Source organism: Anolis carolinensis, unplaced genomic scaffold, assembly GCF_035594765.1.
Source record: "Anolis carolinensis isolate JA03-04 unplaced genomic scaffold, rAnoCar3.1.pri scaffold_14, whole genome shotgun sequence".
NCBI classification, from domain to species: domain Eukaryota; kingdom Metazoa; phylum Chordata; class Lepidosauria; order Squamata; family Dactyloidae; genus Anolis; species Anolis carolinensis.
Genome location: NW_026943825.1, coordinates 13936427 through 13947416, shown reverse-complemented (window position 1 = coordinate 13947416; position 10990 = coordinate 13936427). Strand labels below are relative to the sequence as shown.

Genomic DNA, 10990 nt, shown 5'->3' with positions numbered 1-10990 from the left:
TCACCTCCCTCCAAGGCGGTAAAGGGGTTTTTGTGTTCTCCTCCACCTTAAATGTTCTTAATCTGAAAAAGAAATCATTCTATTCCTTCTCTGATGTTTATCTAACCAATACAGACATTGGTGTAACCATGGTGGGCGAATGTACAGTAATATGAGTTGTCAACGGCTTTCATGACCAGAATCACAGGGTTGTTGTGTGTTTTCCGGGCTATATGGTCATGTTCCAGAAGCATTCCCTCCTGCCGTTTTGCCCACATCTATGGTAGGCATCCTCCGAGGTTGTGAGACATATATCTCACAACCTCTAAGGATACCTGCCATAGATGTGGGCAAAACGTCAGGAGAGAATGCTTCTGGAACAGAGCCGTACAGCCCAGAAAACACACAACAGCCCTGTACAGTAATATCCCCATAACCACTGAACCTATATCCACAGTCTCACTTACATGCATGAAAACATTTCTGAAAGGCAACTTGAAACTATTACTCGATGCACCTGGACACTGTTGGAATTCAAACCCCACACTGCCCAAGTCTGCAGTCCTCAATGAGGAACAGTTAGTTTGCTTAAGACTAGGCTGAGGGAATCTATTTGTTCTCTTCTCTCTCTGCTTGTGTGTGTCAGGAGAGATGTAGTGCTTGGAAATGTTTCCCTCTTTTGTATCCTAGAAGAGATGGAGTTTTGGAGTAGCTCAGACCCAGTCCTTTACTATTAAGAAATGTAGTTATTCTTTTTGTAAATAAACCTTTTGTAACTGTCAAGATTGAACTCTGCATCTTTTCCTCCTGAGCTCTAAATTCTTTTGAAGCAACATCACTTCACGCTCTGCTTGCTGTGAACTGAATGCTCAACAAGTTACTTATAGACTTCACAACCTCTGAGGATGCCTGCCATAGATGCAGACGAAACATCAGGAAAGAATGCTTTTAGAACATAACCGTACAGCCCGGAAAACTCATAGCAACCCAGTGATTCCTGCCATGAAAGTTTTGGACAACACAAGGATACTTATAGTTGAGCATTCAGCTCACAGCAAGCAGATCGTGAAGTGATGTGGCTGGAAAATAATTTAGAATTTAGGAGGCAAAATGCCGAGTTCAATCGTTAAAGTTACAAGAGGTTTATTTAAGAAATAAATACATTTCAAGTGTCATTTGGGAGTCGGGGAGAAGGGATTCTTCAGCCTATTCCTAAGCTAAGTGTTCCTCCTTGAGGACTGCAGACTTGGACAATGTGGTGTTGCATTCCAACACAAACTACCAACACACTTGCATGGAACATTGCTTTTGAAACATAACTTCTTTCCTCCCCATCACATCCCAATGTAAATAGTGACAGGTAGATGGACCCTTTATTGGTGACTCCTCCATCTGGAGGGGAAGATGTGGGGCCACACACTTGAAACCCCCTCCCTTTCCATAGGACAAAGTGGGGTTGTCCTTCCTCTGATCTTAAACTCTCCTCTTAAACAAATGCATGACGTGGTTGGTCTTCCGGTGTGTGCAGAAACTTTTCGACTGATAGATTTGTTCCTTGAGAAGAGCATTCCAGAAGGAGGCTTGCCCATGTGCCTGTTGTTCAGAACCTTGATTGAATGAAAGTTCAGACTAAAACCCAGAGCAGAGCCACAGCCTGTGGAGAAAAAGCACCATCCTTTGTGTGCTTTGTGCAGCTGCCATACAGAGCTGTCCAAGGTCCTGATTCCATATCCTAGTGTTCAGTTGATGGTTCCTCAAAGTCAGCCCAACTCTGAAAGATCAAGAGCATTGCTTCTTAATCTTGGGGGTCCTGACCCCAAATGGGCTAAGTGTTGGGGTCCCGGAAAAAATGGCCCATTTATATAGGGGCTCTTGCATACCAGAGGGTAATTGAGGTTTTATGGATTGTTAGGTTCTCTTCTCCCAGTTGTGCTGTGGGTCAGTCTTCCACCAGAGAAAGCACCAAGACACACGCTGGTAGATTCCAACAGGTTTTATTGTACAGAATACCAGAATCTTCTCTGTAGCCCATTTATATAGGGGCTCTCGCATACCAGAGGGTAATTGAGGTTTTATGGATTGTTAGGTTCTCTTCTTCCAGTTGTTCTGTGGGTCAGTCTTCCACCAGAGAAAGCACCAAGACACACGCTGGTAGATTCCAACAGGTTTTATTGTACAGAATACCAGAATCTTATCTGTAGCCCATTTATATAGGGGCTCTTGCATACCAGAGGGTAATTGAGGTTTTATGGCTGGCATCTGTTCATTGTTAGCGCTTGGACTGTGTCCGGAGATGTCAAAGATCAGAGATCATGACACATAAGAAGAAAGGAAAGGAAGAAAGACGGGACAAAGGAAGGAAGGGAAGAAAGAAAAGGATAGTCCACCACCTTGTATGGCACCTGGTTCCATTGTGCAGCGGGTCCTTTTCCATCACAAAGCCCTTCCTAACATTTCCACGGACTCTCCTTTCTTTGACTTGGAATCCACCGGTTGTGGAGTCCTTTCCTCAGCAGAACACAACTTGTTTTTATGTATCCAGACGGTAGACGCATTACTTTTTTGAGCGTGCTTTGCAAAATACGATAATTCCCACGTATGGTCCTGTAGCAGGGAGTTCCTCAGCCCTCAAGGAGATGCAGCGGAGGAATGTTTCCAAGCCGCAAATGCCAAAACACAACAGGCCGGAGTTTGTTTTCTTGCCCCACACGCAGCGCTGAGGTTTTCAGCAGGGAGAAAAACAGAAACTGACCTACATTCGTCGGCTTCACGGCATGACGGAGAACAAAGGTACTCGGTAAGCCCCTTTTTATTCCCTGCGGCTTGCAAGAAAGGTCAGCTTTTTCCAACCTGCGACATTTCTTTTTCAATGAATGGAACAAAGTCTTTTGGCAAGCCTTTGCTGGACTCGAAAGGCGACACCAATCAAGTTCAATTTTGTTGCTTTGAGAAAGAAAACCCACATTTATTTCTTTCTTCCTCGTTCCTTCTGTTTTTCTAATTTATTGCTGAAACTATGTGATGTTTATGCCATCATCCTCTATCCAAAGCCATGATAAAACTACCTTTCTTGCAACAGATCCCCTAATAAATTGGGGGATTTGTAGTTTGAAAAGAATGGCTCTCCAAACTGGGTTGTTGTATGTCTTTTGGGTTGTGTGGCCATGTTGCAGAAGTATTCTCTCCTGACGTTTCGCCCACATCTATGGCATCTCCAAACTTCTTGGTAGGTATCGTCCATAAATTGCCTTAGTGGTCTTCCTAATGCCTCTTCTGCATTGGATTTCCGGCCCTGGTTCAGCTTTTTCAATTGGAAAGACTTGGGCTGGAATGTTTCAAACCCAAAGCAACCTGGACATTTGGGGAGAATGTGGAAGCTGCGAAAAACGATAGCCTTGTATGAGCGATTGCTTATGTTTTTCCCAATCCTCCCATATAAAGTACATTATTATTGTATTTCTTTAACATAATAATAATAATTTATTTATACCCCGCCACCATCTCCCCAACGGGGAGTCGGGGCGGCTTACATGGGGCCATGCCCAGAACAATACAATATAACAGAATATAAAAAACAACAAATCATAACAAATTGAACAATACAATAAATGATAATATACATTACAGCACAAAATCAGAAGAAACATCTGATTTAAAATCCAGAACACAAACATTCAAATAGAATATATACACACACACACACACATATCTATCTATCTATCTATCTATCTATCTATCTATCTATCTATCTACAGTAGAGGCTCACTTATCCAAGCCTCTGGATAATCCAAGCCATTTTTGTAGTCAATGTTTTCAATATATTGTGATATTTTGGTGCTAAATTCGTAAATACAGTAATTACTACATAACATTACTGCGTAGTAAACTACTTTTTCTGTCTAATTTGTTATATAACATGATGTTTTGGTGCTTAATTTGTAAAATCATAACCTAATTTGATGTTTAATAGGCTTTTCCTTAATCCCTCCTTATTATCCAAGATATTCGCTTATCCAAGCTTCTGCCGGCTCGTTTAGCTTGGATAAGTGAGACTCTACTGTATATATACACACAGTAGAGTCTCACTTATCCAACACTCGCTTATCCAACGTTCTGGATTAGCCAACGCATTTTGTAGTCAATGTTTTCAATACATCGTGATATTTTGGTAAATTCGTAAATACAGTAATTACTACATAGCATTACTGTGTATTGAACTACTTTTTCTGTCAAATTTGTTGTATAACACAATGTTTTGGTGCTTAATTTGTAAAATCATAACCTAATTGTTTAATAGGCTTTTCCTTAATCGCTCCTTCTTATCCAACATATTCACTTATCCAAAGTTCTGCCGGCCGGCCTAATTACGTTGGATAAGCGAGGCTCTACTGTACATTTATTTTAAAAGGTAAAGGTTTTCCCCTGACGTTAAGTCCAGTCATGTCCAACTCTGGGGGTTGGGGCTCATCTCCATTTCTAAGCCAAAGAGCCGGCGTTGTCCGTAGACACCTCCAAGGTCATGTGGCCATGGGCATGACTGCATGGAGCGCCGTTACCTTCCCGCCAGAGCGGTACCTATTGATCTACTCATATTAGCATGTTTTCGGACTGCTAGGTTGGCAGAAGCTGGGGCTAACAGCGGGAGCTCATTCTGCTCCCTGGATTCGAACCACCAAACTTTCAGTCTGCAAGTTCAGCAGCTCAGCACTTTAACACGCTGCGCCACTGGAGGCTCCACATACACACACACATATATGCATGCATATATATATATATATATATACACACACACACACACACAGACACAGACACAGACACACATATAATAAAACTGAAAATTTGTATGTGGGTAAGTGGTTGGGGTGACATTGCAAGTTATAGAGAGTGCACTGAACATGTCCCAGAGCCCTGCCAATGTCCTCTGCAAACACCTCACTGCCCACCACCCATAATATAGGAGACAATTTCCTCCTAGATTTTCTGTTTTTCCTCCACCACAGATATTCCTGTGTTTCTGACTCTATTGGTGTGGAATTTGCATGACCCCGCCCACTGTCTCTCCCATAACTCTTTCCTATTCTTTTCTATGGCACACAGTAAACAGAGGAATTGATCAGCAACTGAACATACTTGAGAGATTTAGGGGGAATTCACTATGATTGATAGGAGATGCATTGACGAAAAACAACAGGAAAAACTCAGCCGCTATCAGGACCTCAAGATTGAACTTCAAAGACTCTGGCAGAAACCAGGGCAGGTGGTCCCGGTGGTGATGGGCACACTGGGTGCCGTGCCAAAAGATCTCAGCCGGCATTTGCAAACAATAGACATTGACAAAATTACGATCTGCCAACTGCAAAAGGCCACCCGACTGGGATCTGCACGCATCATCCGAAAATACATCACACAGTCCTAGACACTTGGGAAGTGTTCGACTTGTGATTTTGTGATATGAAATCCAGCATATCTATCTTGTTTGCTGTGTCATAATAGAATAATAATACTTCGCGCATCGCGCATCATTGATAGGCTTGCTCTGGATGCGTCATCAGTGGGTTTCATTGTCTTCTCTGGCTTTAGGGTGAACTACAACTCCCACTATGTTGAGTCAGTCTCCTGAAGCCCCTCCAGTAGGTTGAGTCAGTCATGGGGTTTCTGATGGAGTTTTTTCGGGGTTAGCCTGGCATGATGTCAGTTGTAGTTCCCTCACAACCTTATGCATTTTGGATAATTAAAAACTGACTTTTTCAAAACACTATTTACCCAGCCCAGTATATAGATAAAAGTCAAGGTGTATATGTATGTATGTACATATGTATGGCTTATTTTTCCCACAAAGGCTGTTGCGTGGTGAAGTGGCCCCCTGGGAAAGAAAGATGATAAGGGAAAAGAAAGAAGGAAAGAGCCAAAGAAGGGAAAGGGAAGTATTATGCATGCCCAACATGCATCCTTAGCCACAACTTCTACCCATCATCTTCAAAGTTTGCCCAAAACTGAAAGAGATCACGAAGCACGTTGGACCGGAGAGACGAGTCGCTTAACCGTGGCCCTGTGAACATTGTGCAAAACCATGTCGGGGAAGAGATTTAGCTCTTGAGTGTTTGCAAACATTCGACGTGGCTTAGAAGAATGGGCCCTTTGTATTCGACGAAAAAAGCCAAAGTTGGGGCAGCAGGCCAGAGGCACACAATGGCAGGAGTGAGCTGTCAGTCTGACGCGCGGAAAGGAATCAAAACAGGTAGCGAAGCCGCCCAGAATAGCTGCGTCGTCCCCTGGGCTGAACGCATTTGCCCTTTTCTCCGTGGCGAGATATTTTATCCCTTCTTCCCCACCCACCCGATGGACTTCTTGCTGCGTTCTTCTGGCTTTTGGTCATTGTTTTTCTACTCTCTGGCGGGGAAAATAGAGCCATTGAGTCACGGCGATGAATGACATCAGAATGAGACCCAAAGTATAAACGGCAGGAGCAAAACCTCGACCTGGTTCTTTTCAGAAGCATCTAAAGAAGGGACGAAAAGGAGGAGAGCAAGGATGGAGGTATTTTGTGGCAAATTGATTTGATTCTAAGGAATGCATTGGGTTAAAAATGTACTTTTCGACTCCCGAGAGAACTTTTCCGAGCGGCAGGAAAATTGGACTTTCTTGAAACTTGGTTGTTGTATGTCTTTCGGGCTGTGTGGCCATGTTCCAGAAGTATTCTCTCCTGACGTTTCGCCCACATCTGTGGCAGGCATCCTCAGAGGTTGTGAGGCATGGAGAAACTAGGCAAGGAAGGTCAATATATATCTGTAGAGTCCAGGGTGTGACTCAGTTGGAAGCCGTTAATGTTGCAATTAATCACCCTAATTAGCATTGGAAAGGTTTGTCTCTTGCCTGGGAGACATCCTTTGTTCAGAGTCATTAGCCGTCCTTGAGGCTCCTCTGTCCTCAGAGTGTTGCTTCCCATCTTCTGTTCTGATTTTTGAGTTTTTTAATACAGTAGAGTCTCACTTATCCAAGCCTCGCTTATCCAAGTTTCTGGATAATCCAAGCCATTTTTGCCGTCAATGTTTTCAATATATCGTGATATTTTGGTGCTAAATTCATAAATACGGTAATTACAACATAACATTGCTGCGTATTGAACTACTTTTTCTGTCAAATTCATTGTATAACATGGTCCTAGAGAAGTGCACTTGGAAAGGACCAGACGCAGAGCTTTTTCTATTTCTGCCCCTGCCTTATGGAATGCCTTGCCGCCCTATATGAGAGCCATGCGTGAGTTGGGGCCTTTTACCCTCGCACTCAAGACCTGGCTCTTTACTAGAGCTTTTAATCTATGTTAATTTTATCAATATTTGTATGTATGTGTTTTTATCCTTTACAATTTTATCTTGTAAATCGCCTAGAGCATCGTGGATGGAGGGCGATTAATAAGTAATTAAATGATGATGATGATGATGATGATGTTTTGGTGCTTAATTTGTAAAATCATACCCTAATTTGATGTTTAATAGGCTTTTCCTTAATCCCTCCTTATTATCCAAGATATTCGCTTATCCAAGCTTCTGCCGGCCCGTTTAGCTGGGATAAGTGAGACTCTACTGTACTGGTAGCCAGATTTTGTCCATTTTCATGGTTTCCTCCTTTCTGTTGAAGTTGTCCACATGCTTGTAGATTTCAATGGCTTCTCTGTGTAGTCTGACATGATAGTTGTTCTTTTTTCCTTTTTGGGTCATCTCAATAGGCTCCAGCTTTGATCACTTGCAGTTCCAGACACCTATCTCGCCAAAGGCATTGACCTTTTCCACCTTTGTCTGTGAGCGCATCGCCTGAAATGTTTCCCTGGAAGAAGGCCGCCAAATGCCAACCAGTGGCTTGCCCCAATATCATCACGCCAGACCGAATCCCCCCGTTCTTGATCCCGCCCAACCTGGCTTCCATTCAAGGCCGGCATCTGTGTAGGAACCAGACCCACAAGGACTTTGCCCATGGGGACCGCGCAGAGAAAGTCAGTGGACCTCTCCAAGGTGCCTCCTCCATGCCTCAGCTCTCCGGCATCCCTCTCCTTCCGGAGAGTCCGCACACTCGCCGCCGAGAGTCTCTTTTCCACAACGGACAGACACCCCACCGGTGCCACTTCACCCGTTTCACGGCTCCACAGACCCATTTGGCCCCGGAGAGTGACACGGCCTCCTCCACGGAGACGTCCCCGTATAGCTCTCCACTACTCATGCGTTCCTTGGGTGCCCTCCCGTTGTGCCGTGGCTACCGCCGGAGGTGTGGGAGCCGTTCAACCAACGCGGGGATGGTTTCTCGGCCAAGTTCGTTGTCCACGGAGGAGACCAGCTCCACAGATACGAGCCCCAGCTTCCCCCGTCGGGAAACAGAGCCTCCCTGGGGCCACTTGACTCCGACGTCCTTCTTCCCGCTGGACTGGGTCCGCTGCCGCGAGAGGCTCACCAAGGAGGTGGTGCTAACGGTGAGCAAAGGAGGGCGAGTGAGGCTCTCGAGCGAGTATCTGCAGCCTCAAGGGAGGCTCCGCATCCGTTTGGTGAGCGCCGAGGCCTTCTACCCATCTCACTGCGATCCGCGGCACATTCACTGCTGTGTCTCCCTCCGGTTGCGCCCCGGGCTCAGACAGAGGCAGCGCAGCGCCGTGGTGAAGCGGAGCCGGGACCCCATTTTCAACGAGGATTTCTTCTTCGAAGGCCTTTCGGTTGACGATCTCCCCCGGCTGAGCCTCAGACTCAAGGTGCTCAACAAAGGCTCCGGGATGCGGAGGGACGCCGTGTTAGGCGAGTGCGACATCCCGCTCGATTCGCTCTTGCCCTGAAAGACTCAGACGATGGGAAAGAATAAATCCGCTACAGTGAGGATTGGGAACTGGTTAACTGGGGCCGGGCTGTGGCGTAGGCTGTTGAGCAGCTGCAATAAATCACTCTGACCATGAGGTCATGAGTTCAAGGCCAGCCCGTGGCGGGGTGTGCACCCGTCAATTAAAAATGAAAAATAGCCCCTGCTCGTTGCTGACCTAGCAACCCGAAAGATAGTTGCATCTATCAAGTAGGAAATAAGGTACCACTTATAAAAGTGGGAGGCAAGTTTAACTAATTTACAACGTTGGAATGAGGAAGTGCCATCAGAGTGGATGATGAAGCAGCTGCTCCCCCCTGTGGCCAGAATCGAACATCCCCTCAGGAGAAGGTTAAATTGCCTCTGCGTCTGTCTCTGTCTCGGTTCTATGTGTATATGGGCATTGAATGTTTGCCCTATGTGTGTATAATGTGATCCGCCCTGAGTCCCCTTTGGGGTGAGAAGGAAGGGTGGAATATAAATACTGTAAATAAATAAATGAAAATAAACTGGCCAGACCCTGAAGGTGCTTCCCAATGGGTCCTCTTTCTTCATCCTGGAGAGAAGTGACCAATGAGGTGCCACAGGTTTCAATCCGGAGTCCAGCACTAGTCATAGCAAGCAAAGCTTGGAAAGTACTATAGGAAAAAATGGGTTCTCAAGGGCTTGAACTAACAAGTGTCCACTAATGGAATAATAACAATGTACAGTAGTGTCTCATTTATTTATTTATTTATTTACAGCATTTTTACCCCGCCTTTCTCACCCGAGGGGACTCAAGGTGGCTTACAACACCTGGCAAGATTTAATGCCAAACAATCAATAGAATTAACAACACATTTAAAACCATTAACAGTAATTGGTAAAAATACATTATACAGTAGAGTCTCACTTATCCAAGCTAAACAGGTCGGCAGAAGCTTGGATGAGCGAATATCTTGGATAATAAGGAGGGATTAAGGAAAAGCCTATTAAACATCAAATTAGGTTATGATTTTACAAAATAAGCACCAAAACATCATGTTAGACAACAAATTGGACCGAAAAAGCAGTTCAATACGCAGTAATGTTATGTTGTAATTACTGTATTTACGAATTTAGCACCGAAATATCACGATATATTGAAAACATTGACTACAAAAATGGCTTGGATTATCCAGAAACTTGGATAAGCGAGGCTTGGATAAGTGAGACTCTACTGTATAAACATTAAAAAGCATTAAAAACATATAAATTACTTAAATCCATTCTTCCAAGAACCTTGTACATAGACCTTAATTCATTAAGTATGCAGTTAGAAGCCTTTTTTTTTCACACAAAAAATGCATAGTCAGAAATCGCATTTTGCAAAATCTATATATATAAAAGAGTGATGGCATCACGGCGACCCACAAAACAACAAAACTACAGGCCCCCCCAACCTCGAAATTTGACAACACAACCCATCATCCACGCCTCTAGGTTGATACAACAAAAAGAAAAGAAAAATAAAGTCCTAATTAGAGAGAGAAGAATAATTGCTTTTACCCAATTGCTGCCAGTTAAAAGGCTAAGCTCCTCCAACTTGGTCTCCTAGCAACCCAATAAAAAATAATAAAAACACTAAAAAAAACCACTAAAAAATGAATACAATAAAATACCATAATAACAAAAAATAACTAAAAATTATACAAGAAAATAATAAAATATAATAAATAAAAAGATAACTTACAATAAAATTAATTAAAAAATACAAATAACGTCAAATAAAAATTACACAACAATTTTTAACCAATACCACCACCACTTTGCCACAGCAACGCGTGGCCGGGCACAGCTAGTAAATACTAGTTTGCACTTATTTCCCATTTACAACAACAACAATAATTCTTTATTGATTAGTCACTTTTGACCATATCAAAACATGTAAAACATACAATACGTACACACTTACGTATACATGCAATAAAACCATGTAAAGATATCAATTAAGCACCAAAACATCATGTTATACAACAAATCTGGCAGAAAAAGTAGTTCAATACACAGTAGTAGTCTGTAGTAATTACTGTATTTACGAATTTTGCACCAAAATATCATGATACAGTAGAGTCTCACTTATCCAAGACTCACTTATCCAAGGTTCTGGATTATCCAAGGCATTTTTGTAGTCAATGTTTTCAATACATCGTGAGGC

The 10990-nt window shown here is 43.4% G+C and overlaps 1 protein-coding gene across 1 annotated transcript; it reads left to right on the top strand.

Annotated features, from left to right (window-relative positions):
* The first annotated feature begins 316 nt into the window (after nt 1-316).
* Nucleotides 317-9232, top strand: c2cd4d (C2 calcium dependent domain containing 4D). Its single transcript, XM_008123870.3, has 2 exons — nt 317-6516; nt 7706-9232. The coding sequence occupies exon 2, from the start codon at nt 7796-7798 to the stop codon at nt 8792-8794; it is 999 nt and encodes a 332-aa protein (XP_008122077.1). The 5' UTR covers nt 317-6516; nt 7706-7795; the 3' UTR covers nt 8795-9232.
* Nucleotides 9233-10990: the final 1758 nt, after the last annotated feature.